Source organism: Pholcus phalangioides, unplaced genomic scaffold (assembly GCF_987345545.1).
Source record: "Pholcus phalangioides strain wild (caught in Gottingen) unplaced genomic scaffold, Ppha-v1.0 ptg000001l_1, whole genome shotgun sequence".
Classification (NCBI taxonomy): Eukaryota; Metazoa; Arthropoda; class Arachnida; order Araneae; family Pholcidae; genus Pholcus; species Pholcus phalangioides.
Window position 1 is genome coordinate 24611502 of NW_028301594.1, and position 22355 is coordinate 24633856.

General features: G+C 37.1%; 2 protein-coding genes across 2 annotated transcripts; both read left to right on the forward strand.

The window, feature by feature from the left end:
* Positions 1 to 7787: 7787 nt before the first annotated feature.
* LOC149090166 (uncharacterized) lies at positions 7788 to 19999 on the forward strand. Its single transcript, XM_089232430.1, has 3 exons — positions 7788 to 7973; positions 10159 to 10272; positions 19670 to 19999. Exons 1-3 carry the CDS (start codon positions 7788 to 7790, stop codon positions 19853 to 19855), a joined length of 486 nt encoding a protein of 161 aa, XP_089088556.1. The 3' UTR covers positions 19856 to 19999.
* JMJD6 (Bifunctional arginine demethylase and lysyl-hydroxylase PSR) lies at positions 10271 to 19999 on the forward strand. Its single transcript, XM_089232429.1, has 2 exons — positions 10271 to 11683; positions 19670 to 19999. The coding sequence occupies exons 1-2, from the start codon at positions 10515 to 10517 to the stop codon at positions 19671 to 19673; spliced, it is 1173 nt and encodes a 390-aa protein (XP_089088555.1). The 5' UTR covers positions 10271 to 10514; the 3' UTR covers positions 19674 to 19999.
* Positions 20000 to 22355: the final 2356 nt, after the last annotated feature.

Genomic DNA, 22355 nt, shown 5'->3' on the forward strand with positions numbered 1-22355 from the left:
ACAAACTATTGGCAAGAAATTCGGATGATCTCCATTTGACGAATGGGCGATAAATATAGTAACCTTGTTCGAACCTAACCCCTCGTTAAGAAAAGGGGAAGAAGGTAAACAAGAAAAAAGTAGGAAGAAGGGAAGAAAACAAAACAGATGAAAGGAAAACACAATAATAGTTAAGTACAGATAATAGAGTAGGTATACGTGAAGTAGATTTCTCTTTTCACCCTCTGCCTACCTGTTTTCTTTCGATCTTATATGTATATAGTAGTATATACATCATGTGTGGGGGAAAATCACAAATAATTGTATAGAAGTAACAGGAAGGCAAAATTAACAACTTCGTAGGGTTACAACAAAGCCTCGCGATGATGAGGAGAGAAGAAAGAAAACAGAGAGAGAGAGAGAGAGAGCTTGTTTGAATTTATTACACGAGTGTTTGGACGCAATATTACAGCCTTGATCGTAAAGTGGATAAATTGTGTAAATTGACTAGAGAATTCGATGATCCCGACTTAGCAATTTTTCGGTTAATAGACAGCTCAAAATATTTCATGTTAGTGCACCACTGTTGCACAAGATTTAGATGTTGAATCCAGAGCCGAAACTGAGGGTTGGAGCAGGTGGGTCTGGTGCCGCGGTTGCTGGATCAGACGGGGCGCAAATTTTATCCTTTTAATCTGTCTTTCAACATCACAAGGAGAGGCACCAAATTGCGTGCATGCCCCGGCTGATTAAGTATCTGGTTGCGGCCCTGCTTGAACCGCACCGAATGATTTGATCAGTGTTCTCAAACCTTTCCGTACTTGCGGGCCGATGAGATCGGGTGAAGAATTTCGCGGATCGGCATGAACGGGAGAAATAATTTGAGAGCCGGTGAAAAAGAAATTACATAGAAGGAAAAAATTCCCTCTCTGTAACTTATGTTATTTTATCATGTGAAAAAATCATTCAGATGGAACACCCCTCCTGACATCTGTCAAATGAGAACAAAACTACTTGTTAGAATGCTTCATGTAACGTTTATTGTCGGCTTTAAACCGGTGAGCAACATGAAAATGAACAATACCTGACACCATATATATATGTTTCCGTGATACACAGCGGTATAAAACATTTCTGCATTATGACACCGGTTATTATACTTTTGCACAGACATTTTTTACACACAGCAAAAAAAAAAATACGCTGTGACCGTTGCTGCCACCTATGAAATGAAAAAAAAATTTCTATAATTCCTCAATTAAAATTAATTGTTGGTCTTAAACCAGTGTGCAGCATGCAAATGAACAGTACATGGTTTGATATCATGTATTTTTTTTATTTCCTTGCTACATACATATTGCCTAAATTTTATGCGCTAAAGTACCGGCCACTTTGTTTTCATGTATACCAAAAAAATTATTTTGTCGCAAACATAAACATACAGCAACCGGTACTATGTGGTTCACAAGATTTACATCGGTATGCAGCATGAAAATAAACAATATATGGTACATATCATGTATTATATATTTTCGCGGCTCACACCGGTTTAAGACCAAGAATCAATTTTGCGCAGAGAATTTATAGCAAATAGTTTCATTTCCATTCAGTGGGTGGCAGCCCACTGAACTCGTTCACTGAAGGAGTTCAGTGGTCTTAAAACAGAGTGGCCCGTGAAAAGTCTGACCTGGAGGCACACGAAATTCTCAAACTGTGGGCCCTTACTGCGTGGCCATGGGTCTCCGTGTCGTGCTCGGTTGCACTCATGGTTGGGACTCACGAGGTTAGAGTTCTGTAAGCCTGTTGGGAGGCATATTCACGAATCAAGAGCTTTATTATAACCATCACCAGAGAAAAGTACCCGTGCAAGAACTCTGAGGTATAACTTCAACTGAAATAATCACCATGCTACTCATTGAATTGTAGAATGTTCAATTTGTCGGTGAATCTCTCCTGAGTACGAAATCAACCATCTATCCTCAAAGGTTTTAGTCAGCACCATGTCCCCACTAGGGTAGGGCTGGCAGGACTCTAGCACGGGATCCCGGGGCAAAGCTCGTTGTTTTTGTGGGGTTTTTTTTACATTATAAATTCAATGAAGAGGAGACCCCAACATAGGGTAGGTATAAAGTATAAGGTGGAGAATTAATTAAGGAGAAAATGTGTTTAGGGTGGTGGATAGAGTGTGCGAGTGTGTGGAGATAGATAACGGAAGCATTTTCAGTCATTCACAGAATCTAAACGTCGTACTCTGTAAACTTATTGACTATGAAAAAGTGGTGCCTTTCTCGAATACTTTTGCCCATAGCCAATATAAACGGGGAGAAAAAATTTATATCAGCAAAATTATGCCTTCTAGAAAATATTGAAAACATTATGCACACAGCACAGTACTATATTACATGTGAGAAACATCAATGAACTGGAACTACTTTCGCCATCTATCAAATAAAACTGTTATAATTCTTCTATTAAAATTGATAATTGGTTTTTGATTAATGCGTCAAATGAAAAAAAATCCATATGATGTAGTATTACTTGGTATTTTATAAGCAATAATATTAATTAAATTGGCAAGTTTGCTTCAAAATGCTGTCAGTTTTTATTTGTGTACGGTAAAATAACGTTAGTAAAACTCATAATGTGTAGCCATCCTTTTCTAAAAAAAATCCATCTATACATGTAAAACACATTATTTCCAACCAGCCGTCTAGCTTTTTGTATTCAGAGTAAATTTGATAATGTAACTAATATTATTGATTGTAAAATATTAATAACATTATATCATTCTGTTTTTTTCATTTGGTGTACTAATCAAAAACCAATCATCAATTTCAATCGAAGAATTGTAACAGTTTTATTTAATAGGTGGCAGCAGTTCTAGTTTGAAGATGTTTCTCATAGCAATATAATGCTGTACCGAAGTGGTTTTAAACCTTTTTCAGCCCGTGGCCTCTCCCTATGGACATATTTTTTTTTCTCGTGACCCCCGTCTTACCCAGGGTCCTACTCTCATCCAGGATACAAATAATACTGCTTATAAAATATCAACTAATATCTTATCATATTGTTTTTTTTTTAATGTGGCACATAAATCAAAAACCGGTCGCTAATTGGAATCGAAGAATTATAATGGTTTTATTTGATAGGTGGCGGAAGGGCTCCGGAGAGAGAAGACGTGGGTTCGATAGGTGTTTAATAGGAACGTTGATGAAGTGCTCGCGAGCACGAAATCGAAAATCAGCTTCGATCACTCTAGGTGCTTCAGGGGAAGCACCGTGGTGCACGCGAGCAACGGGTTGAAGACACACAGTAGAAAGATTTCATATACACGTATATTTTCGTACTTGATCAAAATATTAAAAGAAAAAAAGTGGAAATTAATGTTATATTTCATCCATATTACATTCATGTCCCATTGATAAGTTGGTGCGGTTTATAATTTTCTTCTACTTGATTTTCTCAACTCCTTATCCTTAAAAAAACTCGCGATTTCAAAAACAAAGAATGGAATTTAGGAATTTTTGAAGCGGTGGAAAAATCCCAAATCTCTCATTTGCAATGAGAAATTGCGGCTTTTAATACAATTCTATGGGCGACGATCCTCCTGTGCCCCAGACTTTCTCAGTGTGGGAGGGGGGGGGGATAATTTTGTTTTATACTCGAGGGGAAGTGGTTTCGTTTTCCTACTGCAAAACGACACTATAATCTCGACTGAAGCGCGTACACCAGTGATCTTATGTGGGCAACACCACACTTAAAGATATCTAGCGTGGTATTGGGTGCACCCGACATCACAGAATCAACATGTTGATTTGCTTTAACCTGCGCTCAGGGCCGCAACTGGAAACGAAAATTCACTCTGTCGCCCCAGCCATTATATCCATTATGGTGCTACCCTTCCCCGAAATTTTCAACGGAATAAGGATAAAAACTCAGCATCCTTCCTGGTCCAGCGCCACGAGCATCAGGACAACCCCCCCCCCCCCCCACAGCAGTGTCTCAAAAAAAACACCACGAAACCGTACACTTTTGTTCACGGATGGCGCTTAAGTCCTTTTGGTATGCATGGCCCTCCACATCCTGAAGCGGGGCCCTCAGACTGGGATCGTTTGCGGGCCGCCGACCGGACTTTCACGGGCTACTTCATAGTGAATTTATAACGTGAAAAACGCAAAAATGATGATAATCGTCCCGTGCCCCAGGGCTGGGGGAGGGCCCTATATGCTGGTGGTTTCAAGAAGCAGGGCCGTCTTAAGAGTATCATGGGCCCACGGGCCAAGTGATTATTTGGGGACCCTACCTGGTAAATCCTAGAAAATTTCAACCGGATCTCATTTTTAACAGGCCCTCGGGCAGCCAGGGTGGCCCCATGCGCTAAGACGGGGCTGTCAAGAAGGTGTAGCTGTAGCGTAGGTTCGTCCTGCATAAGACGCCTTCATATACGAGCGGAACCATCAGGCATTCTGGTCCTCGCTGAGGTCCTACAGGGTTGCTGCACTTAATCGTCTCTTCGGAAATGGCCGCCAAGCAGACTTAAAAAAAAGAGGATCGCGTTAAAGACTTGACATGGCAACCTAACAGAATTCCCCCGCGCTGAAAATGTAGGGACAAATGCATATGAAAAATTAAATTTAAGGAAAAAATGATAAATTTCAGCGATCGAATTTTCTGTGGGAAATAGGGTATATGGTTACTAATAATTTCATAAAATTATTTCATAAAATTATTTAATAATTTCATAAAATTATTAGTAGCCACGAGTGGAATTCGTTAAAGTTCGTGCGCGATTACAATGTAAACTTCAATTACACACTAATAATTTATAGCAATAATATATTCATACTTACTTTTGAACTTAATTTTTTTTTTCCTGTTTTAGCATACATACGAAAATATTTAAGGTGAAAAAAGGGGGGGGGGGTGAAATTCATTCCCCAGATCCCCTTAATTTTAGGTTCGGCATAAAAAAAAACATTTATTTATAGAAATGACAATTAAGATTAATGTTTCTGAAGTTATTTCCTTCATATAAACACCCAGAAGAAAGGGATTTCATAAATGAACACTACTGACTCTGAATATTGTATATATAATTTATTACAAAAATCAATAATTTTAGAATGTTTGATCATTTCATTTGAATTTTCTTTAAATGCTAAATAGCAGACACAAGTTCAATAATTTCAATTTATGAGCTCAATCAGTGAATAAATTTATTCAATAAAAAAATATGCACACACACACATAATTAATGTACATCACTTATGAAAACAAGACTTTACAAATATCATATTCGTAACACCATATAATGAAATACCACCCTACTTTAGAGGATTTAGCCAGTAAATTTTGAATCACAGAAAAATCTTTAATAACAGATCAGGAAATTTGGAATTTTATTGCAAACAAGTTACTGACACGAATATGAATGATATGTAGTTCTTTGCTCTAAACTGTGTGACCCAACAGCAATTCACCTGGAAAAAAAAAATTAAAATTATTCAGATCAAGCAATTATTTCTGGTAAGAATCCAGTATGGTCATGGGGGTTTGAATTATGTGCAACACAAGAGTATTCTATACATGACACGGTGTTGAGCTTCCATAAGTGTTACTACAGAATTGCTTCTCTCTCTCTCTCTCAATTATTTGGTGAAGGAATGCAGAATGATTCCTGGTAGGAATCTACGATGATCATGGGTCTTTCAATCATATGCAACACAAGAACATCTAAAAAACTTTAAACATGGTGTCAACTCGTAACCAGAGAGTAAATTTTGCAATATAGTATTTTTATACCCCTTCTAAATTCGCAATACCTGCCTGGGAGTCTTTTCATTTAGTTGAAGAAAATCTTACTTACACAGGGTTCAACAAATCTCCAGTGCTAAGTCCATATGATGCCTACAAATCTGTATTGGTACTTAAAATTTTCTTTGTGATAACTAAATTGGAGTCTATTTTCTGATTTTTAACAGGTTTTCCTTTTTTTTCAAACCGAGCACAACTCAGGTCTATCGCCATAGGCAATTTACTACCTAGTGAGTTGCGCCGGAAGTGTAAGTGCGTGTACCTAACAGTCTGAGTGCGTATCTAGTGTTGTGTATGATTTTTCAGTGCTGCCATCTATATCTCAGAAGTGAAGTGAGTGATGTGTAGTGACTGAATATTTTTACTGTTTGTAGGACTGTTGCTCTCTGTGGCGAGACTTTTTAACGGGGAGATCGGCTCGCATTTGCGCCTCGAAGTTGGGAACCACAGGAAACCAACTTTCAGCCGACCACCACTGTGGCGACGGTGGGGTTTTTAACAGTTGTCTTTTAACATAGAAAAATGATAAAGTCCCGAAAAAAGTAAAAAAAAATATTTAGGACTTTTTTTGAGCTTAACATCATCTTTGGCTCCTAAGAACTGGGCTGGAGCCTAAAATTTTTTTCGATTTGTCAACCCCTGACCTACGTCTTTTTTATTTGTACTTCCATTTCGTATATGTGTATAATGAAGTCTACAGTGTACTTTTCAGTTACATTACCAGCTTATTGTTTCAATTATATATCCTAAATAATTATTTGTTTCTTGTTCAGTGAAATTATCCTTCAATTAATCAAAATAGAAATAAGTGACATGAATAGAGTTTTCTTCTAACGTAACCAAGTTTATGCGATGGTAAAGTAAAACATAACAGTGGGAATATATTGAGCATACAAGAAAGATTGAATTTGTGTGCATGCAACAGTTCATATTTTCTGTGAACATCATTAGTGTGATTACAATCTGGACAATGAACATAAAACCATTTTCATGAAACGGGGGAATACATATTTACATGTAGTATTGTTATATGCGATTAGTTGGGAAAATTCACGTGTTCTGATGTTGTGGTAATGGACATGAGAAATAAGTGTTCACCAGTGAATGAGAGAAACCTAATTTTCACGTTTTTCTTGCCATCATAATAATGTGTATTATGTGCTTGTACGTCTGTATAATGAGATTTGTTGTTGACAGTTGTCGAAAACTTTCCCGCCTTCTAAATCTTTTACACACAGTGGACACCTTAATGCTTATATTCTGAAGTAATTGTATTCATATTTTTTGTATTACACTTACCATGATATACCAAAATGTCACTATTAAGAAAAACCCAATAGCATTGAGCATGCTTTCTTTTAACCACAAAGTCAAAAATTGACAAATCAACGATTAAAATGCCAGTTAACTTTTTTTTTGTCAGCTTTCTTATATCAGTTTCTAATTCCCCTTAAATTTTACTCACAGAATATATTAAATGTAAAATACAGGCTGCAAAATAAATTAAGTGAATTTTTGCTTCATTATTTCTCACATCTGTGGCTTTTTTTAACTTGCTGTGTGTTGAGCATTTGAAGTTGCAGGCTTCTCTAAGTATTAAATGGCAGATAAAAAAAGAAAGAAAACATGCTGACAATATTAAAAACTAATAACATTTTTGAATCCTTTGTATTAAGGAGTTCTAGTCCTGCAGTGTGATGATGATGACGTCAATCCGGAAAAGACGAGTTTTCAATGCACGGTGACGGAAACACTCGTCTCAGTCACGTGATCAATGATTTATTTTGGCATCCAGCTGTGCCTTCTCATTTACAAGAAATATCCCGGATAAAAACTTATTTTTGAGCATGTATTTATGCATATAATTCATTAATTCGTACTAATATTTATTTACATCTTTAACACATTCAATACCAGAGAGCATATATTTCGAGGAGGGGTTTATACCGCTTCGTGTTGCGGATCTGGCAACACTCGCCGCAGACCGTTTCAAAATGGCCGCTTCACTGAGGGCTCTTCGACCTCTAGTAAGTTCAGCGATCAAAAATCCCTCGTGCGTTGTGTCGTCCCGTTACAACCTGAACACACGCGTCAGCTATTCAATTTACAGGTCGAAATTCAACCAGTGGCGTAACTTCGAGAGACAGTCGTTCAACAGTTTGCTGGCTATTCAAAATAAGGTTTGTGACCGGCGTAATGAGCATGATTACGCCTTTGCTTATCTCATTGCGATAACCGTTTTGATTTGCTTTCAACTAATATATAAGTGTGTGTGTATTCGGTACAAATGTAATATGCGCGCCATCGGTGCATAGTACGCTATGTAGATTTATTTTTAACTCCCTTTTTATTGGTCTATATAGCATGAGGAAGGCTTGACCACCATGGGCAATGCCCCCAAGCGCAGATCCAGTGTGTGTGGGGGGGGGGGGGAGAAAGATGGGGGTGACCGCTCCCCGAAGAGCCTGTAAATTTGTCTACCGAAAAATTCGGGATGATCAAATAAGCACCTACACAAGTTGCTTCTACTTATCAGCCGAGATCTGCCTGCCTCTGCTCCTTTCAAAGCTGAAAATACCTGCTTAGGCTTCATTCAAATAAATTAATAAATAAATTAAGATGTGTGCCTCCACCCCATTTACAGCTGAAGATATCTGCCTTGGCTTCATTCGCAGCTGAAGGTGCCTCTATTCCATTCACAGCTGAAGACGTCTGTCTTCGCTCCATTCACAGTTGAAAATATATGTCTTCACTCCATTTGAAGCTGAAAATATCTGCCTCCGTTCCATTCGAAACTGAAGATACCTGCCTAGGCTTCATTCGAACCTGAAGACGTCTGCCTCCGCTCCATTTGCAGCTGAAAATATCAACCACTGCATTCATCATTCACAGTTAAAAATCCCTGCTTCTGCTACATTTACAGCCAAAAATGTCTGCTTTCGTCCGACTTGGATCCATTGGGTGGTGGAGAGAAACGATCGTCCTTCTCCAGGGGCGAATAATACAACTCCCTTTTAATTGGTAATATGGTAGAATTTGTCCCATAAAATACGGGATGATTCCGAGAAATTGCACGATTTACTACTCCTGACAGATCCTCTTGGATTCGTGCCTGAATGTCCCTATCAGGTTGATGGAGCCAACTGTTCCGGTATTTATATGTTCTTGCATCATTGTGTCCTTCTTAAGGTCCCTTTAAGTACATCTTGGCTAATGCCTGTCATTGGTTCATATGGAAATAACTGCCTTGGTTTCGGAATTCACCGATTGTTATCGAACAAATTATCAACGAAAACCGAGGTATCGCTATATAAAATCTGGACTCTTGTAAAAATAAACCGATCAGGGTATAAGTCACTGTGAGTATCCAGACTCTTTAAAATATGTAATAATAAATTAAAATAATGATATTTACAAGACTAAAAATGGAAGGCATGACAAAAAATGGGCTGAAATTACAAAAAAAAAAAAAAAAGAAATATGTTGGAAAAATGCAACGTGACAGTATGCTGTGTATCCAGATAATATCCTAGTGACGAGACAATGACATATTGTAAAAACAAAATGATGCTATTTCAAATATTACACAAAGGGAAAGGACGAGTTAGCTGTATGAATTGCCCAGGTCACCTGATTCTAGGAGGGAGAAAGTTCGGCAACCCAGCACCATTATGCCGGCCTTGGAGACTTAAATATTGAAAAATTTCTGGATGCCATTTAAAAATTTCTTTTATGGGGTCATTCAAGTAATACATCAGCATCGAGGGGGAAGGGGGTTTTGGATTGGATGACATGGGGAAAGGGGGTTTGAGGTTGCTTACGTCATCAACCACCCCTTTTTAAAGATATGAAATATTCTAAGCTGCTGACGGGGGGGGGGGGCAGTGTTTTGCTGATGGGGGAGGGAATCAAAAATGGCTGAAAATCTGCTTGCGTAATACTTGAATGGCCCCTATGTGGTGATTTCTGTTATTATTAAATTATCTCGATAATCACAGATATTTGAAACAAAACCTTTATTGTGCATAACATTAGAATGTATCTAGCGATCAAAATATGAAATTGTAGGACTAAAACAGGCTTTAATTTAGCGGTAGTGATTGTGTATGATGCTTTAGAAAAAAGCTCCTATAACTTGTTCCAAGTACAAAAGTAAGAATGATGACATTGACATCATTGTGATGGTTGAATATGTGTATCGGCCTGTTGCTCTCTTTGGTGAGAACAGGTCGGGGTACCATTCGCACTAAATAGCCTAACTCGGAATAAAAAATTAGTTATTTTACTGCTACTAGTAAAATGTATAGAACATGCGCTTGAGGTTTCACCAAGTTGATTTTGGAATGTTTTTTCCTCTTTTTTTAGTCGAACTTGCAACATCTTAGATGCCTGTGCGTCGATAAAAAATTGACAGAGGAAGAGATTGCAGAGAAAGTTCTAAGTGTTGTCAAGACATTCGACAAAATAGATTCGCAGAAGGTAAAATGTTTCAACTATTTTCTTGAGCTATAATTTTTTGAAGTATTTTTAGAGGATAGTTTTCCAGATTATTTCATAAGTTTTACATATTTGGAGACGCTGGAAAGTTATTATAAACAAGAGAAGCATCATATAGTGAGAAAGAACTGAAATCAAAAGTTTTTCCCTTCGAATGTGCCTAACTGTTTATACCATTAGAGAGAAGAAATTATAGAAATAAAAAAAAACGACTATTACCAATCATGAGTATAGAATTCGAAACAGAAAGGTTTCTTCGGCGAGCCAATAAAAGGATAAATGAGGCAAAAGCCAGAGCTCGACCAGAACTGAATGACAGAGAAGGCAATGGTTGGACGAGGTTACGTTATGCCAACAATTTCAAAATGGATGCCAACGATGTACAGGATAATGTTGAGCGTATTGACGTTAGAAAAGTGTCCACCTCTGAATTTATCGAAAAATACGAAAAGCTTTACAAGCCTGTTGTCGTTACGGGATGCACTGACAATTGGAAAGCAAGATACAGATGGAACATGCATCGTTTAGTTAGAAGATACAGAAACCAAAGATTCAAGTGCGGGGAGGATAATGAAGGTTACAGCGTGAAGTTGAAAATGAAGTACTTTGTGTCTTACATGAAAAACAACAAGGATGATAGTCCCTTGTACATTTTTGACAGCAGCTTCGGGGAGCATCCTAGGAGGAAAAAGCTGCTAGACGATTATGAGATTCCTTCTTATTTTCGGGATGATCTTTTTAAGTATGCTGGCGAGGAGAAAAGACCTCCCTACCGGTGGTTTGTTATGGGATCTGAGAGATCCGGGACTGGTATTCACATTGACCCTCTGGGTACCAGTGCATGGAACGCTCTCATTCAGGGTCATAAAAGATGGTGCCTTTTCCCCACACATACACCCAGAGAGATGATCAAAGTACGTCCAGAAGAAGGAGGAAAACAAGGCGATGAAGCAATCACTTGGTACAAGTATATTTACCCAAAGACCAAATCACCATCCTGGCCCAAAGACTGCAAGCCCCTAGAAATTTTACAAAAGCCTGGTGAAACAGTGTTCGTTCCGGGTGGCTGGTGGCACGTTGTGCTCAATCTGGACTGTACAATCGCAGTCACCCAGAACTTCTGTAGCCTTACTAATTTCCCTATCGTATGGCACAAAACAGTCAGAGGTCGACCAAAGCTCTCGAGAACATTTTATAGAGCTCTCAAAGAAAAGAGACCGGAATTAGTTGCAATTGCTGATAAGGTAGATCTGGAGTCTCACACTGGTGTTGCCTCAGACAGTTCAACTGGATCAAGTTCATCGTCCTCGTCTTCCTCCTCTTCATGTTGTTCAAGCTCAGGTAGTGATGATGACTCAGGGAAGGAAAGCATCAGTGACCGCAAACGAAAAAGGTAATGTATGTGTTTCTTATTTTTAACTTTATCAATATAATGTTTGAAATATAAGAATGCTATTTCTTTTTTAAAATAACTTTTTAGTGATAACGAAAAATGCAAGCTGATTGTTAATTTGAGGGGGCAGTTGGTCTGTAGCCAAAGAAAGGATGTCTGCACATTCCCAAACAAAATTAGCAGAGCTGAAGAAGTCTGGTAACGATGCAAGTTATCTTTAGTTCAGCTTATTTTTTTGCATGTAGCTGGGTTATGCCATTCTTGGACAAGAAGCATCGATTAGAGAATTTTTCAATTTTGTTATCCTTGTCATTGTAGCCAAGTTCAAAATGGCCATTAAAGTAGGCCTACAATTTATAGGAAAAGAAGTCCAAAATTTTCTTTTGCTTCAACTAAAAGCACTATCGGCTGCTAGTGAAACTTCTACATGGCATGCAAATTTGAATTTGTGGACTGAAATGGTTTCAGTTGATAGACATTCAGATAATGCTCTACTGCAGCGGTTCTCAACCTTTTTTGGCTCGCTGAGCCCTTTCTGGTAAAAGATTTTCTATGACTGAGTCCCCGTAGGCTTATTTTTGATTTATTCATCAAAGTTACTGATTTATTCTTAATTATTTAAAAACATAATTATCTTTTCAAATTCACTGATTTTTTTTTGTTCTCCTGGAGCGTCCGTGGAAAACCCCTGGAGAGTGCACACTGAGTCTCAAGGGCTCCGCGGAGCACCGGTTGAGAACCGCTGCTTTACTGTAATTACATTGCAATAAAAAATATTAAGGTACATGCAACAGTGGTGGGCCACTTAAAAACATTTAATTCATTATATTTAAAACTTGAAGTAATAATATCCATTTGATGATTATTGTTTAACATAATCTAAACTCTTATCTATCATTGTTATTAAAGAAAAACTTGGACAGCTGAGAAAGTTTTGCAAAAAATAAATTTATAGTACATAGTGGGGCCCCACCTAAAAATGAAAAAGAATGCTGTTGGGGGAAAAAAAGTTGAATAGGACTATTTAGTTCGCACTCTTGTACCAGTACAGGTGGTGAATATTTTTATTTTAGCTGTGGCTATGATGCAATTAATATCTGGAAATATTATATCTAAAACATATTTTATACTCAAGCAAATTTTTTATTATCTTATTGATGTCAAGCATTGAACAGATATTATTTTCTCTTTTTATTTCCTGAACGATACATAAATGCACTTTTGAGCACAACTACGTAAAAGTGACACAAAAAGTCACTGAAGCTGCTTCCATTTTTCTTTTGACTTGAAAAATCTTTCTTTTTTTTTTCTCAAACTCCACTATTCTTTGACAATCAAAGGTATGTTTACATAACTTCACTTAATTATTGTGTTAAAATATTGTCACAAATAATGAAATTTATGCAGAAATCCTCAAAGCAGAATGTTTTGCATTGTTCTGCAATAGGCCTTCAGGTGACTGAAAATGTTCTGCATCAAAAAATTTCCTGTCACTTTCCTTCAGACTTTTTTTTTTTCTTTTATTTTCTTAAAATCTTCCTGAGGTTGTTCTGCAACGTACATCAGTTTTTGGTACATTCTGTTTTGAAGGGATAAACTTTGTGTATTTTTTACAAAGTTCAATTAAAAAACAATCCCCCATGTGATATGTGCGACCCCATATGAAAATGTTAACAAAAAAAAAACAAGCACAATGCCAGAACCATGAAAAGGATAAAAATATCCCAAATTTGTATTGGTGATTTGGCCAGAGAAAAGTACTACTACAACGTACATGCACCTCATCCACATTCCTCTGTGGAATTAATAACAAATTTGTGCATGTTGAAATGTGTGTGCTCATGTTGTGAATCTAAATGTGAGGTTTGTTACTGTGCTGCCATCTGCCATAAATTTTTCTGAGTGTTTTTAAAACACAATTTTTCTAACATTGAAGTGCAATGATTGAATACCCTCTGTGGTGAGACTTTTTTAAAGGAGAGATCGGCTTCCATTTATGTCTCAAAGTTGGGAGTCACGGAAAACCAACTTCAGTCAACAACCACTGTGGTGACAGTAGGGTTCAGAGAAAAGTACTGAAGGGAAAATTATTTTTCTCCCACAATTTTCCTCCTTTTACGTCATGTGATCTCAAAGATAACTCCTAAGCATAGAGACATTTTAAAAATTATGTGTGAAGCGATTATAGAGAACTGTTTTGTGTCTCTGATCATTCTTTTGAGCATTGGAGGCTGGTAGGACTCCCACCTTTGTAATCTCTGAAGTCTTGCTGTAGGCTATACACTTTCTTAATAAAAACGTTGTAGAGAAACAGGATGTTTGATCATAACTCTGAGAAATGGTAAGTCTTTTTTTTACCCCCAGTTATATTAGTGTTCCGGTATATATCTGTGAATATAGAAAGAAAAGTCTACTTTTGTACTCCTGCGTGTAGGTTTCAGCACTATTTTTTAAAAAGGAGTAATCAATTGAACTAAATGTATGAAAAAAAATGGAAATTTAACAAACTAAATTCTTGATCCTATCACACTATGTATTCCCATATTAGACCAGGGCTGCACAAATCCCAGGTCGCCACGATGACTAAAAAATTTGGATTGGTGCCTAAAATTTTCTATAAGAGGTTGGTTAGTAAATTAGAGTCAAGACAGCACACATTTTTTGGAATTTATATCAGCGTATCTATCAATATGGAAGGAGGCCTGCTATGTCCAGGAAAAGAAACATTATTCTGAACCTGTTTTTCTTTAAAAACAAATTCTTGGCTCTTAAAAAATTTTTCTCGCGCCTAGACTTTTTCCACACATTTTAAATAAACAGCTCTATTTTGCTTAGTAAATTGAACACAGGTAATTAGTAGTTTAAATAAAATAGACCATAAAATTATATATTATCCATTCTAGACTCTTTGTATGTCAAATTAAAATTATAATTAATGTTTTGTTTTAATTATTGCAATAAATTAGTGCTTGAAAATGAAACTCAATTCACAAAAAAAGTCACTCACTCATCATGTTATCAACCTAGTCTGTTGAAAATATCCAAAACCATTCGGAAACCAGTTTTTTACGCTTGTGTCAAAAACTCAAACCTGGCTAATGGAAAATATTCTGTTTGGTTTGTGATTATGTTTTTCTTTGAATTCTTTCTGAATAGAAAATTGTTATGTACCAGTACTCATTGTTCTGACATGTATTCAATACATAGGTCAGTTTTTATGTAATACATTATGCTTTGAGGGATATTAGGTTTAGATATGTGTTTGCCGAGAGAAAAACAAACCACATTTTTGGTCCCTTGAAATTTGTTATAATGAGATTTGACTGTTTTTATAAGGATATTTTGTCTTTGTAGAGAAAGATGTCTTCTCCGCTCTTGTTAATGCAATATATATGGGAAAACTGGCTGCAATGATGTTTTAGGGAAGGAAAATTTGTCTGTTCCTTTCCTAAACAATATCTCTTCAAACGGCCAATTTTCACATGCATATTGTATTCAAGTTTTGTGAAGATATTGAGTCTGCGTGATCTCTGTTTGTGAATGTTTTATGTGCTCCCCTCTTCCGCACATGGAAATTAAATTGAAATGGGTGGGTTTTCAATCTGGGTGGGGTGTATTGAAATCTGATATTGTTCCCTACCATGGTCTGCAATCTTCACGGTAATAGACGAGCAGCTTATCACACCACACCACTCAGGTGCACATCCTTCTACTGGATTTGTTACCTGTTAATACCAAAAATTTTCTTTGTGGTTATTAAATTGCAGGCTGAGAGCTGCACAAAATGTTTAGAATTTATAGCAGTAGCCTATATCTGTCAACATGAAAGGGTCACTATACCCCCAAAGAAGTTTTACCCTTTTCTCTGGAGTAGAAATATTTTTGCAATTTTTTTTTGTTCAGCCCTGGGTTAGGCCCAAGTACTTGATATTGTATTCTCAGTTGAGTGTGTGTGTGTGTGTTTTTTTTTCATAGGGAGTTAACCCCAGGGCCATCATTTCAACTTTTTCCGGGGGGGGGGGGCAAAGCAGATGTACTCAATGTGTGTGTGTGTGTGTATATATATATATATATATATATATACCATTTTTAGTGTTTTCAAAAGCAGGGTTTGGAGTTAACCTTATTATATAAATGACAAGTTTTTTTTCTTCAAATCCCTTCCTCCAATCTTTTGTATCCTCTTCAAACCTGAGCCGACTAGGTATTGATTTTTTTTTTTATTTCTTTATGTTGTATGTCAAAATGGTATTTAAAAAGATTAAAATTAATTTGGGTTGATACCTTTACTGGGATCATGAGACTTATGCACCCTCAAGTCTTGAAAAAAAGGATCATTAAAACCATTGAAAATGGATGTATCAGTTATATTTTTTCTATGGTCCAAATAACGCTATACCAAGTTTCAATGAAATACATCCACCACAACCAGGGCCATCTTAGGAGCCAAAATTGTTTTTTCTGAGGCCCTACTTGGTAAATTCTAGAAAATTTCAACTGTATCTCATTTTGTGAGGGCCGTGCCCATGCGTTAAGACAGCACTTACCACATGGGTGCTACATAGGTCGGAGTACTGTCAGTATTCTGCGTTATTTGGACTAGGATGGGACAAATATTTGGCTGCTATTCTGTGTTCTGCCCTTTTGCCAAATATTTGGTTCAACTAAATGTTTAGGTATCCAGTTGAATATTTGCATAAATCTAAGCACAACAAAATAATTTAAAAAAATTATATTAATTGAAATTTTTGCATAAATTAACAATTTACTAATTATTTTATGTGGTGCATACCTCTATTTTTGTGCATGAGATGAATTTCTAGGATAAGAAAACGTGAAACTGAAAATAGAACCCTACTACAATAAGGTGGAAGTGAGCATGAATTAGGCCGGGATTACACTACACTATCTACTAATAAGTATTTGGACACCTGTGATAGAAAAGAAAAACTAACTTTATTCAAAATCAATAGTTGGTAGAGCCTCCACGAGAGGCAATTACAGCGTGAACCCTCCGGGGCATACTTTCCACAAGTCCTTGTGTGACGGCTAGTGGTATTTTCTTCCACTCGGCTTGGAGAAGACATGTCAGTTCTTTCACCGATTTTGGATGGGTAGGGCACCCCTTAATTCGGCGATCCAACTCGTCCCAGATGTTCTCGATAGGGTTCAGGTCTGGGCTCTGAGCAGGCCAGTCCATTCTATGAACCCCATTGACACCATACCAAGCCTTGGTTAACCTCGCAGTATGACAGCTGGCATTGTCATCCTGGAAGTAACAGGGGCCCACCCCGTAAAACTGCCACAACGTAGGAAGCACATTGTCATCCAAACTAGTGCAGTAGGCATCGGCGTTGAGCTTACCATGAATGGGGACCAAGGGTCCCAGTCCATACCAGGAGAAACACCCCCAGACCATAATTCCACCTCCGCCGAACTTGACTGTTGGCACAATGCATTCTGGCAGGAGACGTTCTCCAGGCAGACGCCAGACCCAGACCTTGCCATCAGAACGGTAGAGGGTGAACCTTGATTCGTCGCTCCAAAGAACCTGTTTCCACTACGGTCCAATTTCAATGTGCTTTGCCCCAGATTAACCGAGCAACGTGGTTGGACTTTGTGATCAAAGGCTTATGGGCAGCAGCACGACCATGAAAACCAATCAGATGTGCTTCCTTACGGATGGTATACATTGAAACAATACTCTCGGATACCTGTTGAAACTCTTCGCGGATGAGGGCCATCGGTTGGGTGCGGTTCTTCCGAATTTCTCTGGCCAGCACCCGTCGGTCTCTATCTCCCAGTTTTGTTGGTCTGCAGACTCGGGGCAAATTCCGACAATCACAGCTCACCTTCCACTTCTTAATCACATAGGCCACTGTCGATTTTGGGTACTTCAGCTCACTAGATATGTCCCTTAAGGATCGGTCATTTTTGTGATACCCGATAATTATACCTTTCTCGAAATCAGAGAGCTCCGAACTGCGCTGCATCTTGCATGCGACTAATGCAGATGTTGTTTCCTACACGATATATACCGGCAGAGGGCGTGACGTATCTCAGGACCGCAGATATCGTCATTTGCATAGGTGTCCAAATACTTATTGGTAGATAGTGTATAAATATACAAATACAACGCCACAACAGGCAAAATGCCCAACGAGGTGGCTGATAAAAAGATGCTCATAAAAATATGGATGCCATTATTTCAAAAATACAGCAACCCAATGCCATAAAAGTTTGATAAAAATCCCTTTTATAAAACTTAAAAAATCCAGCCAATAAAGCTCATAGGTTACATTCGAGCAAATGCACTTAATAATCTTACTGGTTGGATTTTTCAAATTTTATAAAAGAACTTTTAGAAAACTTTTCAGTTTTATACCCGGCCTTACACAAATTCACTAACTGAAGATGAACCTAGACAAGAAACATTGGCCTACAAAATGGGACAAAGAACATCTATATAGTGGGAAAATAAGTCGTAAATTTTATGACGCATTAATACTTGAGAGTAAATAATGGTTGACATTTTCTCCATTATGTGTAAAATTGTAATAAGTGGTCGGCTAAAGTTGGTTTTCTGCAGTTCCCAACTTCAAGGTGTGAATGCGAGCCAATCTCCCCATTAAAAGGTCTCGACACAGAGAGCAACAGGCCTACAATGGGCGTTCAATTATCCATTCATTACACTTCACTCACTATGAGTTGAGAAAACTCATAGTTTAAAAAATTGATTGCAGATGGCAGCACTACACATAAGCATTACACAGAAACAAACTCCACAGAAGTTTCATTACACACACATTCCAACATTTACCAATTTGTTAGAAGTTCCACAGGTGCATGTCTGGTTTAGTAGTAGTTCTTTCATAGACTTAGCATCAAGCTGAACAGTGTGGGAGATTATCTTTTCCATTTGCATTTATCAGGCACAGAAATGAGCTGACCAAATCACAAATGGATGGCTGGGGACACTTATGAACTCAATTGGGTTGTGTCAACACGAGCTTCACAGTAGACTAAAGCTAGTGTTCGTTGTGTATAATGGTTAATTAAAAGATCATCTCTCCCTCTCTGATCTTCCTGCATGTTCTCATTTATTTAATTTGAAGCTGTCCATTTTAACCTTCGATCGTTTTTTTGTATAGCATTCCTTGGTGTTGTAAAAACTTATCTTTAAATTTTGGGCAAAAGCTGGAACAAATCAAATGGTTTTCCATAGAAACCTATGGAAAATCATGTTTTAGCTAACGCACATGATTCTAGAACGAATCATTTTCTTTAGTCGAGGTATCACTGTTATATCAAAATACAATATGCCATCGATAAATTTGATTGTCAATATCATGGCAATGAAAATCTTTGTCACCAGTTTTTAAGGTTTATTTAAATAATAAATTGCATAATTAAAATTCAATTTTAATCATTTGAAATTACCATTAATTTTTTTTCCAATTAAAAATGGCAATTTTATTTATAATTATTGAATTTTAAGGAAATTATATTCGGCCGCCGAATATTTGGTATTTAACCGGATCACTATTTGTCCTATCCCTAATTTGGACCATGGGTGGGAGGAAGATAACTGCAATAAAAAGGCGCAACTTTTTCACCTGGTCGTAAAAAAAATTGACTTTTTTATTCCCTCAGTCCATATATATTATGTACCAAGTTTTATCAAAATATCTCCATTAGAATTGGCACTACATACGTCTGAGTAGTATAGGTTTATGATTTGTGTAGCCACCCTGTTTCACTTTTGTATGTAACTGTCATTCTCAATGTAAAGAAACCTTTTTTTTTACATTCATCTATTTAATGAGATAGAAGAAAATAAATTTTTCATCAACAGCAATTTTTCACTGTCTCCAACCCATTTAAAATTGGAGTTTATATCAAAAAAGTGAAGTACTTTTCTTTAAAATTCTATCTTGTGCACAGAATGGTCATTTTTGATAAGAGTCATTCTGAATTTCATTCCAGGTGACTTTGGATGCACATTTCATGCAAGATTTGGGAATCGATAGCCTTGACCATGTTGAGCTGATCATGAACGTAGAAGATGAGTTCAATTTTGAAATTCCTGATGCAGATGCAGAGAAACTTCTCCATCCAAAAGACATTGTAGCTTATGTGATGCGCAGAGAGGAAGCTATATTTGCTCAGTAGCTTTTTATCGAGGGGGGGAAAAATGACGGACTTGTTTTCTTTCAATTAAATTTTTTTTTTCTTTCTTCATCCGTATCCGTGATGGAAATTACAAGTGAATTGCTGTAGTTTATGAAAAAAAAGTAAAATAAGAGTTGACGTATACTTTGTGCTTGAATTGATTGTCTCTTTTTTTCTTATAGCATGCACAACACACGTAGCAATCTTATAATCGAGTCATCAGATTTATGAGAAGAGAAACAATGCTATACTGCATGAATTGAGACGTTGAAAAAATTGAAAGTTTTTGGACCACTGTTTATTCTTTCAGTGTTCAATTTGGGAAACTTCATTAAGACAAAATTTAAGTTAATGATTTTTAATGACTTACAGTCTGAAAGTAATGCTTCTGAATATGCTGGCAAGTCTACATATATATGAAATTGATTTTCTGTCTATGTGTATATTGTTTAAACAAATCTGTAATTTTAGATGATCAATTTTGCTAAATTTAGCATATATGTGAAGCAGGACCTGATTTGAACAATAGGCTACTTTAAAAGTACGTAGTAGCTGGACAAATGTCTGAAATGGGTGATAGTGTCGGGTAACAATGACTTGTGGAATTTTTACTGTGGTTCCTTTACAATGCGTTTCAAACGTGTATATGCCTTCACGATAGCTTTTTACTATTATGCTGCCAGTATAGGCCTATGTGTAATATTTTATTAAGTGTTTATTCCTTTATAATCGTTTGTCACTTTTTCAATCCTCCCAGTAATTGGAGAAGGATTTTCTTACATTGAAGTAATTGGAGTAATTGGAGAATTCAGGCAAGTGCTGGGTATTGATGCTGGTATAAAAATATAGTTTGTATACCAAAATACACATTGGATAACTTATTTTTGTGCTCCTAAAAATTTGTACAGAAAAGATTGATTTATAGGCAATACCAGCGTTTCTTACCATTTTTTTTGCGCTGTGGCTTCTTTCGGACCATATACATCTATATGTATTTTCTTTTTATTATGCACCCCCCCAATCATCCATGTGCGAGACTGTGTGTGAATTTGAAGGGGACAAAATTTTTTTAAATAAGGTAGATCTTTGAGCTAGAGACAACTGCACCATTTGTGGTAGTTATACCAATAGAGTTCTTCTACTATGCCATACATGTATCTTGTAAACATTTCTCTGGGGAATTTCTAACGAATTTATGTTGTCAGAGTTACGTGTTCCTGGTGGTGTTGCCATCTATCCTCCATATTTTGGAGTGAAAAAAATGAGTTAAATCCAGGTAAACATTTTTAACGGTAATGCCCCACCCTCCTCAGGCAATACCATCTATACCAGAAAGCCTTCGCGCGAAACTCAGTCCATTATAGTCATTGGATGTATTGCAAATAAAGGTAAAGGTATCGCATACGTCGGCCCGCTATAACCAACGGCTGCAGGTGAAATGTACTTTAGTGACTTCAAAGCTTCACTCGGAGGCCGCCTGCTATAGATCAGGACGGAGAAAGGCATCGCCAGGCCCGTCATTTAGGGGAGGAACGCCGTTGCTCCCCCCCCCCCCCGGCTTTTGAAAATACACTAAAAATGGTATATATATATATACATACATTGAGTACATGTGCTTTGCCCCCCCCCCCCCCGGAAAAAGTTGAAATGACGGCCCTGGGCATCGCCTTCACCAGGGTGGGAGTACAGTTTGTTTTTTTACACTATAAACTAGCTACGAAGATGCCGTGCTGCAGGATATAGTAACCATGGAAAAGGGAGGCAAATTTGCAGATTTCTTTCCTATCAGTCTTTTTTTGATGCAACTACTCTCGGACATACTTCCCTTGTAAAGAGCGTGATGTCAAAAGCTTCAAAATGCGACGAATTGAGAAAAAAAATCATTTCAAGCCGGCATTACGCTACAAGAGTTTTATAAAAGTTATTTTATAAAATTTGACAAAATTCGACTAACAAGCTAATCGGATACATTCAAGCAAATGCAACTAATAAGCTTATTGGTCGCATTTTCAAGTTTTGCACTATAAAAGTTTAATAAACGTACTTTTATAAAACTTAATGCAATGGAGAAGCGCGCATGTTGCATTCTAGCGAATATAACAGATAGGGTTATTGTTTAAACTTTTGAAACTTTGCTGGTTTTGTAAAAGATCTTTTATTAAAATTGAAAATTTTGATCAATAAACATATGTTGCATTTGAGCGAATGTAACCGCTTATTGGTTGCATTATGAAAGAAATTGAAATAAGTTTGATGAAAAAAATTTCTAGTTATTACACACTATAAAAGTTTGATGAAAGTCGCATTATATAAAACGTGAAAAATGTAATCGATAAGCGTATCGGCTACATTCGATCGAATGTAACGCTTATTGGTTATTTTTTCAAGTTTTGTAAAAGATTTTTTCTAAAACTTTTATAGCGTAATTTCGACCTTGCGGACGAGACGGCACGTAAATGTTGGGTCACTACAGTCACATGTAGGCACTTATAGGCAAGAC

What these genes read in the sequence shown, in the direction of transcription:
- LOC149090166 (XM_089232430.1), top strand. Translation starts at nt 7,788, where the DNA reads ATGGCCGCTTCACTGAGGGCTCTTCGACCTCTAGTAAGTTCAGCGATC. An exon ending in TGCTGGCTATTCAAAATAAG is followed by an intron (nt 7,974 to 10,158) that starts GTTTGTGACCGG and finishes CTCTTTTTTTAG; the next exon opens with TCGAACTTGCAACATCTTAG. An exon ending in ACAAAATAGATTCGCAGAAG is followed by an intron (nt 10,273 to 19,669) that starts GTAAAATGTTTC and finishes ATTTCATTCCAG; the next exon opens with GTGACTTTGGATGCACATTT.
- JMJD6 (XM_089232429.1), top strand. Translation starts at nt 10,515, where the DNA reads ATGAGTATAGAATTCGAAACAGAAAGGTTTCTTCGGCGAGCCAATAAA.